We start from the raw sequence: 23,630 nt of genomic DNA, 5'->3' as shown, positions 1-23,630 counted from the left end.
GAGCAAAGGAGAGTGCTCCGACCGGAGCTAAGCCGGTCTCACGGTAGTTCTTCGGGGTCAGGGGGCGATATACCTACCTACCTACCTATCAGGCTAGCTCCTCGAGCCTGCGTGTCGCAAGCGAGCTCTCCCGTATCCTCCTTCTCGCTCTCCCTCTCGTTGCCCTCTCTCCTCCCTCGCCACCCCGACGTCGAACCTCTTCTTTCACCTCCTTCGACACCGTAAGCCGCACTCTAACCCGGACTGCTCGCAGCCGCCACGGATCGCGAGGCTAAAACGGCTTTTGTATTCTTATTGCCGCGCGGGGAATCTTTTATCGAGAGAGGTCAATCCACCGGGAACAGTATCTAATCTTTCCAGGGTATCTGGACAATTTGTTTCGCCTGGGTTTCCTGGTCCCGGGTTGCCACTTTCACAAATCCTTTGATTCGAACTCTGCTCCGTCTCTCCTTCGAGCTTTTCATCGATGCTCGGACTCCGGAGACGCGACGTCTGATGAGTACAAAGGCGGTAGCGAGCTCTGCCTAGTGGTTAGAGGAAAGTCGCCAATGTTGATTATTGGAATATAGTTGCTGCAGGACGTTAGGTTCGGAGTTGTAAATATTGCAATACTTTTGTAATGCATTATTAGACAAATAACTCATTAGAAACAAGAATGGGTAATGGATGTCCGTTCCATTAGAAATTAAAAAAATAGTGGGTAATGGGCGAGTGGCGCATTACAAATTACGAGGGGAACACTGACTTCCGTCTTTGCTTATTTTATGGTTACACCGTTTTGGTAATGCTATGAAAGTTTCATCCTAATTCCGCCATCTTTCTTCCTTCTGTTTGGGACAGATCAAGGCCGCTCCTTTGAAAGTTTGTACCAAAGAGGAACAACGATCAGTGATTCGATTCCTTCGGTCAGAGGGTGTCAAAAGTTCAGAAATTTATTGTAGACTATCATTGCTACATGTGGGATGTGTATTATTACGTAAAACTGTCTTTTTGCGAATCGAGAATTCTAAAACTGGCCGAACAAGTGTAACGCATAAAGATTAGACGTGCAAAGTGCGGTGCAAAAGTGGCTTCTCGACCAACCGAAAATCTTTTATTCGCGACGTATACTTAAGCTTGTTGATCGTTAAGAAAAGTGATGTGCATAGTGAAATCTTAGCTTTTTGTGTAAATCAATTGTAGAATGAAAAGTGTAGATAATTCTTGACTTACCCTCGTAAAAAAGTAATGGAACGGTCATCCATAACCCACTACTTTTGTTCATTTACAATGGAATGGTTATCCATTGCTCATTACTTTCTTAATCTGTAATGGACCACTCTCTCATTATCTATTACTTTTGTTATGTGTAATGGGACGGTCACCTATTACCAATTTTTTTTTTTAATGAGTAATGTAAGTTACCTTTACATTATAATTGTCACCTCTCTGGATAGGTCTATATACGTGAAATCCGTGTGTAAATTGGTTATAACCATTTGTTGATGAACCACATAATTGGTTGATGAACATTTATGATCATTATTCGTATCCTTCTCCTGAGAATAAATATTACAAAACTTGATAGTTGGCACTTTTTGAAATTTCAGAAGAGGACCAGCTAATAGTTCAAATAAATAGAAAAACGAGAGCCCATAATTGCGTCGTTAAACGTTACTATTTTCTCTACGTGAAATCATATACCTACGCGAATACATCGTTTATGCTTTCCTCACGGATCGTACCAATCGACGCCACGTTGAATTTTGCGATAGTTAAAAACTAAAGAAGCATAAATTGGCACGTTTTTACCGTTAATAATACTTACACGTGAAAAATCCGCGTAACCACAGCGCTCCACCGATGACCCTGAAGCTTCCAAAGACTTTCGCTCAGGAAGTTGTGGCATAGTTGAAAGTGCAGCTTGGATCGCCGTGGGGTCCTTCGAGAGGAGAGATAAAGTCTCGAGCAACCAACACTTTCCATACGCCCTCGAGTTGTATACTATACTTGTTTAACGAAACGATTAGCGTCTCGCCTATTCACCGTGTACGTCTTAATCCTACACATGCAACACATTCCTCTTTTGATCCCCTTTTCGTCGGCGCGATGCTCGCCAACCGCTAACGAATTATGAGGTAGGTGATAACTCGATCCTATTAACGATCTCGGTGAATGGACCGCCAACGATCCCCGTGCGAGACGATAAGTGAGAATAAATAACATATCAGCATTCTGGTGAAACGATCCCCGTAATCGCGATACGAAGATGACTCAGGAGTCGCGTGTCCCTTTTGCAGTCGTACACCTAATTACGATGTCATCAATCTTTCGCTACATTCAACGAAGGTGAAAGCTGCGCAACCTGTACAGGCTGGACCAGTTTTAGACTGCTCGCTACCTGGAAACTTTCAAATTAACGTAAGGTGCGAATCGGGGATAACACGATCGTCGATCTTGTGACGTGATTCACTTGACTCTCCGGTCTCTACGGGCTGCGACCAAGGAAAACAGACGACATACGGTGTTGCGTGATCGCCGAAGCGAAATGAAGAAAAATATTGACGATGTTCGTCTAATCGGCATATATCAATCGTTGAATTGGCTTTATCCTCAAACGGGTTTCCGATAAATCGTCACTTCTGCTATTCGTTGGAAAGGGTCTCCGACACGTGCAACGCCGCTACTTGTTTGGAATGTTTAAAAATCCGGAAATTCACAGAATTTCTTATTGGCGGAGTTGCTACATTTTGCCAATTCTTGAAATTTTCAACACCAAACCTACCGATATTTATTTGTATCTATTTCTAACGTGATCAATTAAATGACTGGTCTTAAAGTTCCTTTTTGCAATTGCATGCAAAAATATTTCAACAATTGTATATGATTTTCATATCGTGTATAAGAATTGTACACAAAAAATGGAAAACGGTCATTTGACCTGTCGTGGTAGGTTTAGTGTTAATTATTGCGAGGTAGCAGGTCTTCATTTGAGAAGCTTTCGAGAACAGTATTTTAGTCTTCTTCAGCAATGGGTACATATTCCCCATAACTATATATATATTTCGATATCTGTATCCTATCGGCGAAGTGTATTACACGAATAATTGGATATCAAGTATGAGTTTCTAAATTAACATTGGCGTTTAACCGAAGTGTTTGAGATTTGTGTGCGATATGTAGCGTATCCATGACGCGTATAGGATTTCTGTTGCCTTTGCGATATTTATGTGCATTATTCGATTACTACTACGATTGGTCCCATCACTGGTTTACTACTCGTAGAACGACAAGGAGGTTTGAAGCGACGAAAAGTTCAGCCGCGAACGGAGTCACGGGAAAAAACGTTCCGTACCGCTGGATTCGAGCGGAAAGCCGAGGACGATGCGGTACGGGTCTGGCACTACTTAGCAGTGAAAGGGTTAATTACGATCGCCCAGCTGGAGAGACGTCTGGCTCGCGTGGGCGAACCGAGGCGAGCTTGAATCGAAGATATCTCGGTACGCGATTATGTGTCGTATGACTCTCAGACACGATCAGGTCCTACTTTCTCTCGTGCACGCACGCACGCGCGCGCCTGCTGTTCGGTGCTTAAACGCAGTTAGGTGTGCCTCGAGTATGAGACGAGTCAATCGACCGACGATTCTCCGACGATCGCTCGAGGCAAAGACGACGACGCATCAAGCAAGTCTCTCTATAAATAGCCGACGTCTGTATCCACGATTTTTCTTGCTAAACGTCGCGTTAGAAGGATACTCGCCGATAGGATGAATTATTCATGAAGGATATCAATTATCGCGGCACCGCATAAAAGCTCGGCAGCCCGGGAGAAAACGCGAGGGACTGTTGGTGCAATTAGCTGGTAATTTATAGGAATTTCGTGCCTAATTGTGGCCAACGAGAGACGATCTATGGCGTTAGAAACGTGCAACACTCTGGTTTAAATAAGAACTCCGAACGACGAATGAGAGACATTCATTTTAAATATTAACGCAATAGCACCACGGTTCAACTCGAACCGTGCTCAACTACCATTTCTCCAAGAACGAAGATATTTTTATGCGAATGCAATGAAATTGATTTTTTGATTTCGAATGATTAGATTTGCCATTTAAACAGAAACGCTGCTTTCTCGAGATATCGTCGACTACAGGTTTCTTGCGTAACCCTAGAATCGGCAGAATTCCTGCGTTCGGTTGCGCAAAACAGGAGAATCTTCGTGTTTACACTGCTAGCTGCGACAATGCTAGTTTCTCCTTCCGCTACGTGGATGTTCGATCTTAGGCGTGGTTTCCAAATGATTTCACGGTAGCTTGCAGCAATACACGTGCAAACATAGGCTACTTTACGTGCTCGAGAGTGTTGATTCTCAATTTCGCCATAACCGCACCATAATCGACATAGTAACGCGTAAATTCGTTGATCTTGAATGCCATGTATCGCAAATACCTCCGGCGTACCATTTTTAGCAAGTTAGACAGACTGTCTGCGCCGAGGTGTCTTTGACTATAGACGCAGACTTAGGATGCAGCACAGGTAACATCGTATAGAGAATCCTACGTACATGGGTAATTCTTTTAGTAACTGCTACTTTCCGACTAGATCCTAGAGCTTAAGCCTAAGTAGGCTTAATTCCATCGCTGACCCTTGCCACGGTGATCATTAGCCTCGTACGATGCGAGAGACTCGTTTGACGAGGTCGAGGTGGAAAAGGAGAAAACAGAAGATTGAACTGTGTGTTATTCGCGACTCATAGTGCACCATGAATCAAGTTCAATCGTGTAGTCCTGATTATTAATCTTGTACTCCAGGTACTCTACACGGACGTAATCCCAGCGCTATAGCGATCCGGCTGGGTCAAGAAAGAAAAGCTGGAAGCAAACACAGAACCTCATAGTATTTAGTTATTTTTTTAATTATTAAGGATAGAAAATAAATAATGTATTTTTTGCGGGTGGTAATTGCAAACAACCGTGTGAGTGAGACCTATCAAAAAAATCAGAAATGATGATAATTTAGCTGACACATGTAAAAGTTTCAAAACGGTCGGGGTCCTGAAACATGGTTAAATAATTAAAAAGCAACAAAAATCCCATGCGTTAAGCACCGTGCAATTGGCTGAAGGAGAATGAGATAATGTCAAACACACTATGCGTATAGTTAAAACTATGCATGCGACAGGGACTGCATATTTTCACTACAACAGTCTAATAGCTTATAAAAAAGTGAGTCCATCGAGGTTCAATATGTTGACCTGCACGTGACATTTAGTTTGTTTCATATTGCCAGTTTTGTTTATTTTTAATTATTTATAATTAAGTTACAATTCATCGCGTGTTTGTAAACAATGTCTAGATATCGTTTAAGAAATAATAAACAGAATACTTTTAAGGAAAAGTTTATAATATTAATTACAAAATTGTTGAAACTGGTTGCCTCCCTGTCGTATGCATAGCTGTAACGATACGCGTAGTGTGTCTGACCATTGTCTCATTCTCCTTCAGCCTATTGCACGGACCGTAACGCATGGGATGTTTGTTTCTTTTTAATTATTTAACCATGTTCTAGGACTCCGACCGTTCTGAAACTTTTACATGTGTCAGCTAAATAACCATCAAATAATCATCATTCCTGATCTTTTTGGTACGTGTCACTGGCAGGCTTGTTTGCAATTACCTCCCGCAAAAAATAAATTATTTATTTTCTACCCTTAATAATTAAAATAATACCCTGATAATGAGTATAGAGAAATAAAATTCCTGCCTACAAATGCAACTTTTAATTTAAAACGTTAACTTTTAGCTAAAAACGTTAGATATTTCGTAAGATACTAATAAAAATCGATTTTGGTCAGTACCTTAGGTACTTAAACAACTTTAATGCAATGCTAATCCATAATCCATTTCACAAGTATTCGGATACTTATGAGCGGTAGTATCGTATATCTACACCAATAATTACTACTGCTCTCTCGGTTTATCTCGATATATCCTGTTCGCCGTCTTCGTTACGCGGTAGCTTTGTAAATGTAACGGATTGCAGCCAATAACGAAAATGCGTGTGAGTAAAGGTGTCGCTGTTACGCGACAGCCAATCGAACTGTCTCACCAACTCCAGAGCAACGAACTATACTTCAAATGGACTCGATCCCATCGCTAACCGGAACCCCGTGGTCGCATTGACCATTAGCCTCGTACGGCTCAAGGGACCCGACTGGTGAGGTCGAGGAGGCAAAACGAGGAAGCAAAAGAAGGAACGGGAGAAGGGAAAGAGTGGTTAATTCATGAGAGCAAATCGACGAAGGAACGAAGGAAGCTGCGGAGTGCCGGCGTGGCCGCACGTGGTGGCACGTGGAGAGGCGTGGTTCGTGGGAGGGACGTGTATACCGCTGTAATCCACTTGGCACACGCTGTTCGGCTAACCCTACTCTTTCTCGCCCGTTCGCTACCCTACCCTGGCTGCCGCTACCTTTACCCTGCCTACGGTGCTGTCGGCTAGCGTTGTAGAGTTAATCGAGTCCTTCCGTGCACGTGCACGCGGCTCAGGTGCAGGCTCCTTCCTCTAGTATGCGCACACGTAGGTGGGATCGGTGCCGCTCGCTGCCTCTCCTTCGCGGATCCGCTGATTCTCGCTGTCCGATAGGGCTCATTGTTTGGGAGCCAGGTATCTTAATTGGCAGCGACCACCTTACCAGCGCGACCGACAGGTTACCGCCGTGGAAAAAGAAAAGGTTAAAGGTGGGAGAGAGTAGGCCGACGCATTATGTGACTTTTCACCGAGCAACGACACGCTCCCGCGCACACTTTGCATTCCGGTCTCCCAAATGGCAGCGGAGATGTTTATTCTGTTTCTATTCTTAACGTCGTCATTCCACGGATGTGTACAACTAGACGTATGAACGTAAGGATTTATCCCCTGGTGTTGCGTTAAGCTTCATAGGTAAGAAGAAACCCAAAAACAGGAATTCTTGCAACGGTCGAGACTACGCCTAAACGGAGCTTCCGGTATACGGTCTCGATGAATCGAATAACGAAGAGAGAGCTATACGCGTAACAGCGACTCGTATTTGCGATATTGGCTGAATCCATTACATGTACAGAACTGCCGCGTAACGAAGACGACGAACGAGACATATCGTGATAAACTGAGAGAGAGAGAAAGAGAGCAATAGTAATTATTGGCGTAGATATATGTAAGAAAAAATAAAGAGATCGAGACGCATAAGATACACTTTATATTTAACCGACAATGTATCGTGGATCACGACTATTCAGTGTGAGTGCTCGAAAGAAAGGGGGGTCCTGAGGGAGCAGAGGTGGTCCGAACAGTGAAATTTTCTTCCCTCTTTTCCCTTTCAATTCGTAGGTGCCTCGCCAGTTTCTGAGCAACATACAATAGTTGGTATAATTTTCGTGCTTTTGGTTTGGCAGTCATTCGATGCGATTCTAATTGTAAATATGTGGCTGTAAACTTTGTAGAAAGAATATCTCGAAGATATCAGGCAGCTAGCGATAACCACGCTGGCTGGACCTCATATCAATATAAACGTTTCTTGTTAGACAAAGTGTAAGTAGGATGACTTAGGCATATTTGGCTACCTCAGCATGCGATCAATCGTTTCATTTAATTATTAGAGGAAAGTGACCAAAGCTGGACGAAAAAAAAACAGGTAAAAAATGACAAATCGCGAAATGTCTTGATAACGGGACCAACTAGGGGACATACTCTACAAGATACAAGAGGTTTCATTTCGATTGGGCAAGACATCCCGGCGTAATCGGTGAACATACCTTAAAAAAAAAAGTATTGTACATGTCGAATTAAGTAACCTCCTCCTTTACGAAGTCGGTTAAAAAGAGAATTGATTTTTCTGGTATAACAGTCACAATATTAACGATAAAATTAAATTTTCGATGGCTGCTTTGACAGACTTAGAAAGATTCGATTTAAAATCTGTTAAAAAACAGTTCACATAGGTTGTTGTTTCTACTCTAAGGATAAACACTTAGCAATTTAGAAATTAAATTACATCGTTGAGAAGAAGATGCGACGAAACGATTTCACAAATTACGAATATGGAAATTTACGTGTTACTTTATTGTTAAGTATTTTGAAGTAGTTATTCCAGTCGCCGCCATAACAATGCTGTACAGATAGAACAAGGTAGATATAGGTCTGTCAGTAAGTAGAAATGTCCCACTATAAAAAACAAAACAAAAAACGCAATATCCTGTTTATCTCTTTGCTTTTATTAATGTGAATATAAAATATATATGTAATTATTAAAAGTACGGTAATGGTAAACGGTAACCATTTATCATTAAGAAACAGACAGGGTACCGTAGTTTTCTTTCTCTTTTAAGCCGTTGCCCAGCTGGAGTATTTGTTACTAGCAACTACTTAACAAAACAAGTTGCAGATCCGACTTTGATCACATTCCTCTACTAAAGCTCTTCAGTAAACGTCTATTAAAATCTAGACAATTGTGCAAAAAAGGCGTGATTCAGTCGAAGTTCCATCTTCATCCAACCTCAATTTCGACGAAATGTGCGATTTGCACGGATCGTCGTCGAGGGTACCACACGCCCTCCTTCTTCCCGTTGTCGCTCATTTAATTCACCGTAACGGCGTGGCTATTGTACCTAATCGAGTCGTACCCTCTACACCCCTGTCGGATTCGTTCATGGTGGAATCGTTTACGAGCTGCCAGCGCCGACACGACGCACGCTTTACGACGCGATAACCGCTGGGTGGTCCGTTCACGTTCGCAGTTGTGAAATTAAATCGAACCGGCGACTTAGGTGTCCGTGACTATCTCGGATTTGAATCTTCCCGTACGATGCGCAGGGGTGAGAGACCCTCCAAAGAGGAACGCAGCATCTGTTTACCGAAGTATCGCGTTACCGACAGTTTTCGCTTTATCCATTCTTATCATCGCGGGCGAAACTAGTTACGTTTGGAGCGGGGGATGCAAAGGGTTTTTCAGAAGAGACTTTAGGATTTTGTATTTTAACCCATTCACTGCTAGGCAAATTTCAAGCGTCATGATTTAATAAAAATGTGTAATCTAGGCTATTATTTTGATAATAAAAAGTGACATTAAATTTGTTGTTATAAAATGAATATTTACGATCTTCTTTGGGAATAATTCGTAACTCTGAAGGCTATGAACTTATCCCTTGAGTAATTGCAATCAATTTGAACTACGAGACCGCGTAATAGCAATTGATACTGGAACGTCATCTTTCACGATACATTGTCGTCATGTGTACTTTCATCTGAAATTAAAATATCGGATATATTCCGTATTATTTGTGTTTTACTAATAACAAAATTCGAAACCCTCTTTTGAAATCAATTTTTGTTTCTTCAATTTTCTGTGTCCAGTGATCAGTTTATAGATATCTACTGCCAATGTCTTTTTGCAAAATAAGGTAAATAGTTGTTCTATCCGGTGTTCGATTCACCTAGGAAAATATTGGAACTCCAAGTTCTATAATTTTTAAATATTTACTTTTTAACAGTTTTCCTAACCGTATGTGCTAGTTAGACCCAGCGGTAAGGCTTATCCATCAGATCCTGACTAACGCTTTTAATCGTTTGAACAATCTTCAATTACTCGATTGTTTATTAGTATTACATCTAAATAAGTCGACGTAATTGAATAGATTGTTAAAATGACTTATAGCGTCTACGGCAGGATCTGCTTAAATAAGTCTTACCGAGGAGTCCTGCCAACAGTAATAATATTGTTCTTTATTGTATTACTACGTTAACTGTATTACTAAATTATGAACCAAGTACAATAGTACAAGGCCCAGATCGAACGTTCCAATTAGCTCACCCTGTAGTAGTACCTACCGTGGATATGTATATAAACACATCCAAGCAACATTCTTTTCCAAAGATGAATCAAACATTACGCAAACGGATAACGCATAACGGATCGAACGCATCAAAATTTTGAAACGCTCGTCTATGAAGCGTTCAGATGTCTGCCTAGTTAGATCCCCCCACTTAAATAAGATTTCAGGAAAAAATGGCATAAAATGCACTATTTATGCGCTCTTCAAGTCCCTTGAGGGATGGAGCGTAAAAATTGGAGTTACTTCAATATAATAGCTCATAAACCGAATATTTATCGTGTACAGTTGAATAATGAAATTTTAGTAATATTAGCAAGTTACGAGACAAAACTTGCATTTTCACCAAGAGGGAAGTCACTTAGGGGATGAAGCGCAAAAATCGAAATTATACGATAGAGCATGATGAGCATGATTATGAGATGCGCATAATTAGCGCATAAATCCTGCATTTATTTCTGTCACTATTGCTTATCAGTAATATGTGGGGGAGGGGGTGTACTGGCAGCCTACTCAGCCCCTACATTTAAATAAATTTGTTTGCATTACACGGAGCGAACGCAAAATTTTTTTCTTACGGATTTGAAGAGCACATAAATAGTGCATTATTATGCAATTTTTTCCTTAAATTTTATTTAAGTGGGGGACTAGCTAGGCAGACGTAGCGTTCGAATATAATTCGAAAAAAAAAAAGGAAGAGTATCATCGACCTTGTTGACGGGAGCGTAGTCATCCCTCGGGCGTTAGGGATAATATCGTGTAATAATAATCGAGGGGGTATGGTGGCCGTCCGCGTAGAATGGGCTAGGTAGTATTTTAAATGCCAATGATTTCATGTCTCCCCGGGGTGTCGGAGCAACCCTATATAGGACGAACCGTCGACGTCGAGGATCTCAGTCAACGACGAGGACTCGACGACCAAAAAGTTGTTCCTGGACGGTGATAGAGAGCAATCTTGGTGTACTAACCACGATCGAGGAGAGGAATTCGAGACAGTGAAAGTGGTTTCCGAATTCCATCGGAATGCTGCCAGGCGAACGTTGCCCCGGCGGTCCGAATTCGGTCGTATTCCGCAAAATTCGCCCGAGTGACACGATTCCTCGGTAACTCCGGGATAGTCGAATCGGTCGCAGAGATGATCACCATGGACGCTGGTCACTCTCAGTATCGCAGATATTGTACGTAGCTCGTCGAGCTAATCTCACCGTCGCGAAACGAAATTTCCTTCTCGCGTCAAACATCGACGGAAGAATCCTCGACTGAGGACGGCATCCTCTCACCGGAAGTGGTCACACGCGCACATTCAGCACGGCGTGATGCACGTCGGAAAGTTTCCATTCTAAACGGGACCGCGACCCGATTTATTTCATCGCGAACAATAAACGTCTGCGTTTGATGGTCAGCTTTTCAAGCACTTTTGAAGTGTCCTCAATGAACACCTTGCACGAACGCCCCCATTCATCCCTCATTTTTATCAACTTTTACCGCGAACACCAGCCGTTTCGATTATTGGCTTGGCGTGAAAGAGTTTATCGTCCAGAAATTCCGTGGACCAGTTTCCCGACTAGATAAGAATTGGCGGTGTTCGAACCTTCCGTGTGTACTGTATTCTTGAAAATGTAAATACTCGGAGACTTGGAACCAGCGTCGATTCCAAGTGTACGAGTTCGTAATGCACGAAGGGTTCCGAGATGAAGAATTTCCTCGATGGTGTGCGTTTCTGTTGCAGGGCAGCTACACTCACCGAACGGAGACAGCGATAACAGCAACGGTAGCCAGCGTGCGGTAGCTGTTACACGTAACGACGTAGAACAGCAGCAACACCCGCACCGCCAGCGGCAGCAACGGCCAGCGACAGCTACCGTTCCAGTTCTTTCTTGCACAAATCATTCTTCTACGACCACGACAACCACCGCCTTTACGGTAGCGTCAAGTATGCTTCTTCTACAGACACAGGTGAGCTCCCAATCTCAATCTTCCGTTTTCTCATTGTCTCCTTCCGCCCCTGTTTTCATCAGCATCTTCACTTAAAATTGAGGAAGTTAACGATATTTCGTACATATTTGTTAAAATAGATAGAAAAATTCTTTCTCTGTTCCCAAAGAATTAATGGAATTCGTGTCTACTCATTAATCATTTGCATTTCAAACAAGTAAGCTATATGTTGGTAGTCAGAGTTGCGCGGCATTAAAATTGAATTACTCTATGAATTATTCGTACAATAATTCAATTACATTGTAATTTGTAACTCAGAGATATCATTTAATTAAATTACAATGTAACTGAATCAGAATTACGAATTAAGGGGTAATCAGATGACAGGGTAATAAATGGTGGAAAAGAACTACTGTGAAGGTTTCAAACGGAAAGAAATAAACTTCTTAATAAAATTATTAAAATTAAACGTCAATTAAAAAAAAAGAAACATGCACCGGTTTAGACACTTACTATACCTAGCTTATAAAATATATCATAGGAGATAATAACGGCAATCACTTAATATTTAAAGAAATTAGTATATAAATAGAATGAAATACGTTATCTAATAAGAAAAGAGTTGAGAAAGGAATATATTATGTATATATAAATTATTTCACAGCTTCAGAGTTCTGAGTTGTAAACCAAGGAGCTGCCTTTCAATTAGATTACATTTCAATTACATTATAATTTAAATAGATTCACAATTACAGCAATTAGCAATTGAATTAATTAAAACATTTGAATTTGACTGCAACGTAATTGAATTATCACTTAATTGAAATACAATGTACTTAAATTAACACAACTGTGTCAGTAGTTACCATTTGTATCTTAGTCTATACACTCTTGGCTACATGAAGGAACGAAGAAGCCACTGCCTAATCCAGTGCTTTGATACATCAACCTAATAAGAAGCAAAGGAAATATAAGATACACCGATAAGAAGATGAATCGTGAGAAACTACAAACGACTAGACTGTATATTTCGCGTACCCTTCAGGTATCATCTTCTCATCCACGTAATTCGTTAACGAAGGTGTTCGCTACTCGTGTCATTTACCTGACTCGTTCGATAAATTCATATCTCGTTTGTGTTTCAACCATTCTCGCAAATAAAGTTCCAGGAAAGCAACATCTAACCTTGTTTTCCACCCCTCTCGCGGCAATCTCAACTATTCCCTAGTCCAGTAAACCGTCTATTTGTTAGCCATGGTGGAATTTATGCCGTCTGGCGCAGCCGAACTGGTAATTATCGAATCTCGTGGTTAGAGGCTGCGCGGGACTTTCACTATTTCAGTATCTTATACGCCGTACACTTCGAACCCCGGTGAGTCTAGCCCGACCCGTAACAAGATCTGCCCTCCTACGTCCCAGTGGTTCTTGATCGTCATCTGCGCTCGCTTATCGTGCACCATCTGCATTCCTGCCCACGTACCCGGATCTCGAGTGTCGTCCTACCTGTTTCTATCCCTTCCCTGCCATCGCCGATTTTCCGTCTTGGTTTCTCGCGAATCGGAGGTACCCGTCGCGCGTAATTAAACAGCAGGCCAGGTTTGCCGACTGGCACACCAAACGCCGTACAACTCGCCATTTCTCTACAGCCGATCTGTCTTTCTCCATAGAATATTAGCGTCTACCGTTAATTCGTTCCTGTTTGTAGAACAGGACTTGGAAAGGCTATTTTTTGTCCAATTTCGCGACAGTCAGTTTTGTCGTAAACATAATGAAATTTCAAAAGAGGAGATTGTTGGCGATTGTTTGGGTTTCGTTTTGCAGTACATTTGGTACATAGGGATCGAATATTAATTTAAGGTGAAAAGATTCGTATGCGCTTTTTTGTTAAAAGAGAAATTGCGGTAAGGATGAATTTAACTATTATTTGAAATCGTAAATAGACATAATATATTCATCCTTATTAAGTCTCCCTTATTAATTTTCCCTCTCTAACTTATAAAAATAAACGTGGGTCTTGTGTTCCAATCGCTAGTATTGTTTCTCCTGCCAATAATTGCGTAAATAATTTAAACTTTTTCATCGGATCTGTGCAATCTCACAGAAATAGGTTTTAAAAGGTTTCCTAAAACAGACTTTAGCTTTTTACTTTTAATGAAACAGAAATGGTATGGAATATATCCGAATTATACAATATATTAATATTAATATGTCTACCACGAGTGACAAGTGTATTCCGTCATTAGAAAACAATATCCTGGTGTGCTATTTGGGTTGCCCTCGATAATGTTGTATATTCTATTATTCGGATCACTTGTTTATATTCACAGTATTATGTATAATTTTTGTTGCTATGCTCAGTTTACGTTCTTACGTCATTATTAAGCGTGTACAAAATTGAGTTTGGATCTGTTAACCCCTCAAGCTACAATTACTCGTGGTCGGATATTCAGGCCAAAACTGAGTATCACGAGCCTGACCCGTGGTATATTATTCGGGTCAAATATGACCATCGCATTTTGGTTCAACGCTGTTGGAGCTTAAATCGTAGCTTAAGGGGTTAATATTCAAAATAAATCTCCAGCAAGAGCAGATAAAAATAGATAATGGAAAACCAAAATCAGAAAAGGAAAATGGTAAATCGAACTTACGTATAAGGCTATAAGTAGGGGACACCGCGTTAATTAAACAGGAGGCCAGGTTCGCGAAATCGGCGGACCCTTGTAGCGACGGTATCGTAATTGCTTAGAGGAAGTGTTGGAAGGGTCGAAGGGGGGACACGGTGCTTTCAAGAGGCCGTTTAGAAGGCCGTAGCCGCGGTCATGGAAGGCTGAGGCTTCGATCGCTGGTTCTCGGGGGAGCGATGAACGAAATGTCAGCCCAACAGCGGAACCAACCTGGCAAATTGAATATCCTAACCCCATCCTCCCTTCCTCGTTCTGACACCTTCTCGTCGCTGCCACCTTCGCAGACGTTTTCGTTTTTCCGTGCCATTTTCCTGTCGGTTCTCGATCGATTTGGCGTGCTTCGTTTCGCATCGATTTTTGGGCCTCTCGGATGTCTGTCGGTACACAAACCGAAGATATTAGGCGCGAAATAGAGCTCTGTCTTGTTAATTTCTTAGAATTTGGTGGTTCATTCCGAATCGTACGTTATTTATTCGAATAACGAATTATCAGTAATTAATAGTTACTCGAAAGTATCCACATCACGAATGAAAAGAATTTCAGAGTTACTCCTACTAATTTTGCCTGATTTTGACCCTTTGCCTTCGACGAAATTTTTGCTAGAGTGATATACGAATAATCTTATATATCGAAGATCGAATATCGTGAATAGAGCTCAGAGCTTCGTACACCTGCTACTCCCAACATAAACTCTGACACTCGTACTCTCTCGACTTCGATTAATCATAGAGAAGCGTGACTTCCGATTCATTACTCATTTCAATAAACGAACCATCAACGATCTGTGCACCAGGGATTGAATTCTGCTGAGAAAAAAAAAACTACGGAACTCTCTCCTATACCTAATACTCAATCGCGTCGTCCCGCGTTAACCCGAGACCTACTTGCGCTAAATGTCACTCGGATATTCACGGCACGTGTTGTTGAACGCGTATTATTTATAACAATCGCGAGCATGGTGCATCGTGGGACGAAACGGGACACATCGGTGTCGGTGTTCGACAACGATGCGTCTAGGATAATGGAATCGCGTGGATTGGACTGTGTTCAGGGACAGCCGGCGAGTGTATCGACGTTGCGTTAGAAGGGATTTGAGAGAAGCGGTTCGTTCGACGCTTCGACGTAGAAATTTTCAGCGAGGCTGTCTAACGTTGAGTTATAGACAACACGCGATACGGGCTGGCTTCGCTAGTCTTCTCCGGCGTCCTCACTGCGCACCTCAACTATACATCGATGTCTCGACACGGGCTGCCATTGTGGTCGAACAATGTTACCGCCGTGCAGTCGAGTACTTCGATTTGCCGCTCGCACGGCTCTCTCAGGACTGTCCGACTTCGTCCGGACAACGCAAAAAGTGAACAATTGCATTTTTCTTCCTCTTCTTTCTGGACAGTCGCGACCAGCGTTTCTCTCATCCTTTCGGTGACGTATACTTTCGAATGTGTCGCGTGTGCGCCGGGTACTACGTCACCTGTGATGTCCCCCCACGGTGAACACTTTTCGAAGTACAGAATACAAGTATTGGCCCCTCAGAAAACATTGCACGTTCCGGTACCATAATTCGTCCAGGGGGATCACGGGGGTGTCAGGAGTCGAGGAGTAAGGTCATCTTTGTGATTTATCTTTGAACTCGGTAATTATATCTTTATTATGATTTACTATTTGAGAATTAATTCCTAAAGGGTGAAATGTAAAAGAATTGTTAAGGAATATTAATTTTATTTAATGTTATTCGTAGTTGAAATTGATCGCCCGTCGTTGTTTACCCATTGAAGCATCCGAGAGACGAAATATCAGCGGTATCGTGAGCTGTAGCTGTGAAAGTATTCTACGACTTGGTGGTTATTCTTTCCAATTACAAAACAAAACACTGAGAATGTATTTTTAAACAGTTACACTTTTCTTAAATGTATAAAAAGATGTTTTGATTTTTTCGATAGTGATCTGTTGTCTGTTAAACGACGCATTTGATTAAGCAAACGATCGTTAGTAATCCATTTTCAAGAATGTCCTTTATGATGATTGTGTTTAAAATCGCATGGTATAAAATAAATAAAAATAGTGGCTTTAGAACGGTGATATCGCTATTATAATAGAATCCACTTTTAGATATAAACATCTGTTGGATAGAATCGCGATTGATGATCGGTACGACTTTTTATTATAATGAAGACATCTCTACTCTAATAAGCTGATAAGGTGTTTAAGGATTCTGAAACAGTCCTAATCCCCCCAAAATTTGTACTGAACATTATCAGAAAATGGCGTAACATCGTGTTAAAAACTGTCACAAATTGGCTTGTCTTTTTCGGAGAAGTGAAGCGTCAATGTCACACATTTCAAACGAACGCTAGCCTTGTATAAATAATTCTCATTAGGTTGTAGTTGTTTTTTTTGTACATACACCAAAAGTGTTTACAATTATACGAACAACATTTTTGTTAGAAATTATTTATTTTTTGATGGAGTATTACAAAAGTATGCATTTCAAATAATTATTTATCGATAGGCTGCGGAGCGTTTCCAAAAATTGCAGTCCAACTAGGTAGAGTTTCACCATCATTGTCGATTTCAATCCAATTATCAACATTTCTACCTCTACCTTATTTTATACACTGGTATATTGTATAGATAAAATAACTTTTCTTTAGAAAACTTTTCTTAGAGTATACTAACACTTTATTGCTGGAATTAAAATCATTTTCAAGCTCCTCTATCCAAACTCATAAAATTTGTATTCGTTTGTCAGAACCAAAATATTAAAATTTGATTTTAAAAGTCCATGTTATATCACTGGATATTTTAATCGCTCCATTGGTAATGTTCAACTTACGACCGTTAAGGGTTAATAATATTGGAAGGTTCAGAACGTCGCAAGTTGTCCAACTAGAGGCCAATCTCTGTTTTCAGAGCCCTTTCGGATGTAGCACGCTAGCAGATTTATTGAGCGCGTCGTACTCGGATCCTGCGGATGCGGGAAGCTTACCCGAGGAATTGGACCCATTTCCGGAACTGCAGCTCGGCAATCCTCAAGGTGTCCCAACCGCCGACGAGTCGGCACAGTCCCAGCAAGCCGTGCATCACCAACAACCGCCACAACCGCCTCCATCTGCAGCTCCTCTTCCCGAAGACGTCCAAGCTGATTCGCTTAGGTATTCCCTCGTTTTACTTTATTAAAGCTTCTGATTTTCTAAAGGGAAATGCATAAGTCGTAATCGAATTATTACTTAAAATATTAATAATACTCACTCTAAAAGTAGATAAACGTTACAAATACTTGTACTATCTTTATGAAAACAAAATGATTTCTTCTTTCTATATAAATACTATCATTGTTAATACGAAAACTACGAATTCTTCGTTACGAACCAATGGGGAGCATAGTCGAGCATAATTTCCTATCGTTGATAAAGTACCTGTTTGGAAAGATATTTATCCAAAAATAATTACCACGTAACACAGTTAGGCTCAAGCTTGGTCTTCAACCCCTCGCTGTCCTACGTCGAGTGAGACTCGACAGAACTGAAACCAGAAAATTTGTATTGCCAGGGGTTAACGTAACAGCTCAGGGCTCACAGTCTTTCTAAGTTTGAGATTCGAATTCGTAGATGTTATCGGTCGCTTGAACGAAGACGTAGCTGACGATCGTCTTCGACAGAGATTGATAAAAATCACGACTGACATTTCGTTCGTCGGTCGATGGGTTAACGGTGCATTGACATTTAATCCCGATCCGTCTGACGTAGCTCAACACCCTTGCCGAGCTTCCAAGAGACCTACACAGCTCCCCGGTATACTAGACAGGAACTTCAAGTCCTCGGCATTAAGATGGACGAGGACTGTTATGACAACCCGGTGTATCCATGCGGCACGGGTCACTATCCCACCGAGTTCTCGCCCACGATGCCCTACCACGATCACCAGCAACAGCCTCAGCAGCAGCCGCACCATCATCATCATCATCACCCCCACCAGCAACAGCAACCGCCTCCCCAGCCGCAACACCACCACCATCATCACCAGGGTTACTTTGCCACGGAGACGGCGCCCACGCCGACAACGGCGGTTCCGTCTCCGTTGAATCATCGGCAAGATTCGCCATACGGTGCAGCTGTAAGCGTCCCCATGGTCTACGGACCACCACCGGCCATAACTGGCGGTGCTACCCCCGTGGCACCTACAGATCTCTGCCCCAACGTCGACAACGTCGTCGTCAGGACGTCACGAGCGCGACGAGCGTCTTTGCCCACGCAAAGGTTAGAGTCCGTCAGGTAAGAAGTGTATATATTTTTTATAATGACTGTTTCTTTGTCTCTTTATGTTGAATAATCTTTGGTAGGCGTACCCTTAAGGGGTTAGGTCTAGTCAGTGGCGTGAAATAATGGATACTTAAATCATTTTTTTTTACAATAATTTAATATATTTTATACAAAAAATAATACTAAGTTATTATACAATGTCTTAACTTTATTCGACAAAGGTTTCAAAATAAAATATTTATTGTAGACAGAGTTATTGGCGTATTTGTTGAACTCTGTTCCACAAGTAGTTCTTTGCGGTGACCATCATAACTTTTTACTGGTTCATGTAAAATCAGTCCGACAAACATAAACAATTAGTTTAACAGTTAATCTAGTAATTAATCGAAGCCCTTTCTTTCTTTTTTTTTTTTTTGAAAATTAGGAAAATGACGGCCTCTGATCATTTACTTACGCATTTTCAAGGAAAAATGGGCATGTTTATTGTTTATACAAATTAAATTTTTCATCGAAACAAAAAATCCTTCGGTCAATAACTACATTTTTATACCTAGAATACAGTTTATGAATTTCATTCAAATATATCGAGTGATTCTTGAATCACAGTGGTCACCGACTATGAAAACATAGTTTTTAAAAAAACAGGTTTAAAGTTGTAAACATAGTAGTAGTTACCTTCAGTTACCTGTTATCGAGTCCAAGAGCTCTTTAGTAATTTTTGGATATCTCGAAAACTATTCATCGGATTAACTTGAAAATATATTTTCAAGATATCATACTTCAAGAAACTGGAAAAAAAATGAATTTTTTCAAAGTCCTGGCTAGAACTAACCCTTTAAGAAAAATAATTTTTACGCCTAGAATGAATGGTAGGTTCAAAATGATGCGAGGAAAATATGTTTGATTAGATATCAAACTCTGATGATCGTTGCGTTGATAGAAGAAACTATTTGATAAAAGTAAACAGTTATTTTTATTACACGCCATTTTACGTGTACACTACGCCTGACAATCACTGTACGATTTATGATAGGAACGACATATTAATAAAGGATTAAACTCGTTACTATAATTGCAGTTGAAATGTTTGAGACACATTCATTACGCTAATGTGAACTCTACTTCGTCGTTCTTATAATGGATGACGATGTCGAGTTTAACCGGGTCATACGCTAATCGTTTCTTACGTCAAATGCGATCTCTATTTCCTCGTTTCAGCAATTTAATCAATTAAGCACGACGTTGTTTTGCTACTTTGCTCCAATCCATAGGACTTTTTGTCATACGTCTACCTCTCGCGTCTTAACGAACAATTTCTTTTCACACGATAAATTATTTGCTAATATACATAATTGTGCCGTTTTTTGTGTTCTTTGATTTTATCGAATGTCCCAAAGGTAGAATAGAGGTAGAAAATGCATATCATATCAGCATAATTTTTATTTTAATACTTATAAATTTCACTCTTCCGGAAGATAGAAACCTTGACATATTCATTTAAACAATAGTATTCATGGTTTCTCAAACATTATCGTAAGCCAATTTAATAACAACTTTCATACGTTGTTGCCGTATTGTTGTTTATCTATTAAAAGTATATTATTTCTTACAGCTATGATAATTTTGTGTTATATCTTAGGATAATCGTTTAGGTCAAAAACGTGTATATCTTTTTCTATTATCATCTTCCATATAAGATCCCATTTTTTTCGAAAACCTATATTCATACTGGTATTGTTTTTGGTATTCCTATTGTAGAAATGGTAGGTTAAGATATTTACTTTTGTCGATAATTCATAAGAGTAATAATACGTTTACCAACTTACAAATTTACATTGTTATTAGCTCTACATATTAAGACATCATTAAGGACATTATCAGATAAATTATACTGCAATGATGAAAATACATATTTAAGAGATGAGAATAGTATCTCTACACTAACTTGAGTTGGTAGAACTGCCAAAGATACTTTAGCTAATGAATACAATTTAGTGTAGGTATATTAGTTTTTTATTTATGCCAAAATTCTAAAGCATTTTCTTTCGAATCTAAACAAGGATACAATAGGATACTTACAATATCTATAATAATATATGAATAGAGTTGTATCTTTTATTGCCCAATTCTCTTATCATTTTCACAATTGCGACTTAGTTTTTTCAAATTGTAATCAAGTAGGAAAACCAAAATACTTACCAGTAAATACAAGTAAATATACCAGTATGACGTCATACTATATTTACAATACTAGCATTTTATGTTACAATATAGGTCTCCAGTTTTGATTAAAAAAAATCGTTTCTACTATCGACAGTAGTAGCAGCACAGAATCCCTAAAAGCACGTGGCGGCAGTGGGACCGGAAGTTCAGTGAGCTCTCCCTCGTCCGGAAGCGGAGCAAGCAATGAGCGAGCGCCTCCTAGCCCGAGTCAACTGTGCGCTGTTTGCGGGGACACGGCGGCGTGTCAACATTATGGTGTGCGTACGTGCGAAGGTTGCAAGGGCTTCTTTAAGAGGACCGTGCAAAAGGCCTCGAAGTACGTGTGCCTCGCCGAGAAAGCTTGCCCTGTTGACAAACGTCGACGGAATCGTTGCCAATTTTGTCGCTTCCAGAAGTGCCTGATGGTCGGCATGGTCAAGGAGGTGGGTGACAGACTTCACATCTAATCATTAGTCCTAGCCAGTGCCCCTACATCAAAGATTCTATTAAAAAAAAAGGAACAAACAAGTTATTGATATTTCATACTCATCGAATAAAAATTAGTGTATCAAAGATAAAATAAAGTGCGATACTTGATACTGAACAAATCAAAACTTAATTGTTCTATAGAATAAAGTCATCGTTCTCCTCGAAACTATTCAAGTCAAGTGACATTAGTATATTAATGATCGTTGAAGATTATTGCTTTACTTGCTTGGTGTTTGACAAGACATATACATGTTAAGATATTTAGAAGTTAAGACATACTATTCGATGTAAGACATCATCCATAAAAGTACGAACCTGCACAAACATTCGCATTTCAACCATCGCTATATTTTAGAGTTAAGAACTATTAGATAATTATTGTTTCGCAGGTGGTCAGGACAGACTCCTTGAAGGGCCGCAGGGGTAGGTTACCCTCGAAGCCGAAATCACCACAGGAGTCACCTCCTAGCCCACCAGTTTCCTTGATCACCGCTTTGGTGCGCGCACACTTGGACACCACGCCTGATCAGGCTAGCCTAGATTACTCGCAGTATAGGCAACCTAGACCAGGCGATCTACCGATCACCGAAGCGGAGAAAACGCAGCAGTTCTACAATCTTCTCACCACCTCCATCGACGTGATTCGAAATTTCGCGGACAAAATACCTGGCTTCACGGACCTACTTCGGGAGGACCAGGTATGTAGTGATCATTCCTTCTCTTAAAGAGGGAGAGAAAAAGCCAACTTGGACGCGTGAAAATCATAAGAATATTCAACAAGTCTTATTTCGAAAACAATTGAAAGGAAGATTTGTTTGCTGACGTTTATCATACATATACTCGTATATTGAAACAATAATTTTTATTTAGATTTTTTAAGTGAAATAGCGATGTTGGATTCATTACACAAATCTTTTACGAATAACTGAAACCTGAAATGAAAGACCAGGTCGTTTAAAAAGTCTATACAAAAGTTATTTGTTTATTATTCAATATATGTATAATAAACTTCAGCAAACAGATCTTGTATTAAGTGAATTATTTTCTAGAAAAAAATTGTTCAACGTAGCTGTGATTTTCACTCGCCCAAGGTGGCTTTCAAAAATGTACATTCCATTCGATTCTAACCATTACTACCAAATAAATTGGTTCACACCGTTCGACTAGAGTAGCGAGGTACTAGAACGCCTACATTTTCTACACAAATTAACAGTTTTCAAAAATGTATATTAATCATTCTGTATCGCCAGAAAAATTCCCAAACATCAGTATCTCTTCTCAATCCTAAAAGTTTATTACGTATCGACCTCTAGACAACATACACAAGAAAGCTCTCGTTATAGAGATCAATAGCTTGTACATTTTATAAAAGGTCAATCTTGGCGAGCCGACGACTTGTTTAATCGACAGTCTGATTAACCGGTTGTCAAGTAGTACCCTTGAGGTTCTCCTGAGACTAGTACTTTATCGTTAAAAGTAAACGCAGGTCGAAAGTGTAATTAAAACACGATCGGAGAAATTCGAAGGCTTCCCAAGTCTGGATTAAATCGTTCACTGGCGATGTACCTTGTTCTAGGAGTTACTTTTCCAATCGGCAAGTCTGGAACTCTTCGTTCTGCGGTTGGCGTACCGTACAAAACCAGAAGACACCAAGTTGACGTTTTGCAACGGCGTGGTCCTCGCGCTGGAGCAATGTCAACGCAGCTTCGGCGATTGGCTTCACAGCATTCTCGAGTTCTGCAAAGCTCTTCACGTTCTCGACGTAGACATTAGCGCTTTTGCCTGTCTCTGTGCTCTCACCCTCATTACTGGTAAGTTTTTTTTAAGTCATTATCTCCGTCTTATCCAATGCGCTTCCGATTACACTTATTTTTCCATCGTACTGAAAATTGATAGATTATTAATCTGGTTAAATGTGTAAAGAGATTAGCCATCTTTCGTAATCCTCGATATATGCGTTGGTCTATTTGTGGGTTTACCTATACAAATGAAATTATTAATTGCGCTCTCGAGGAGAGCTTTATTCCTTTGTTGTTCGTGATAATAAAATAAGCGTGTAAGAATTAGAAAGAAAGACCTACGGATAAAAAAAAAATTTGTTATTACGCAACGTTTCGATTTCCTTTTGAAACTGTTTCGGGTAAAAATATAATAGAAATCGTTATATTCGAGTAACTTTTTCATTCAATTTAGCACTTGCTCGAATTCTCGCCAATATA

The 23,630-nt window shown here is 40.4% G+C and overlaps 1 protein-coding gene across 4 annotated transcripts in view; it reads left to right on the top strand.

Annotated features, from left to right (window-relative positions):
- Window positions 1-23,630, top strand: part of LOC128893684 (probable nuclear hormone receptor HR38) — a 103,146-nt gene that overhangs the window by 72,918 nt on the left and 6,598 nt on the right. For 3 of the 4 annotated variants that reach the window (XM_054154827.1, XM_054154829.1, XM_054154830.1), the window contains exons 2-7: window positions 11,572-11,798; window positions 17,372-17,613; window positions 18,208-18,732; window positions 21,038-21,365; window positions 21,801-22,109; window positions 22,988-23,222. In XM_054154827.1, the coding sequence (XP_054010802.1) occupies window positions 11,572-11,798; window positions 17,372-17,613; window positions 18,208-18,732; window positions 21,038-21,365; window positions 21,801-22,109; window positions 22,988-23,222 (1,866 nt within the window). The remainder of the gene's footprint in view (window positions 1-11,571; window positions 11,799-17,371; window positions 17,614-18,207; window positions 18,733-21,037; window positions 21,366-21,800; window positions 22,110-22,987; window positions 23,223-23,630) is intronic. The other variant, XM_054154828.1, reaches the window with a different exon arrangement.

This window comes from Hylaeus anthracinus, unplaced genomic scaffold (genome assembly GCF_026225885.1).
Source record: "Hylaeus anthracinus isolate JK02 unplaced genomic scaffold, UHH_iyHylAnth1.0_haploid 3, whole genome shotgun sequence".
NCBI classification, from domain to species: domain Eukaryota; kingdom Metazoa; phylum Arthropoda; class Insecta; order Hymenoptera; family Colletidae; genus Hylaeus; species Hylaeus anthracinus.
This window is presented reverse-complemented; position numbering and strand designations above follow the sequence as displayed.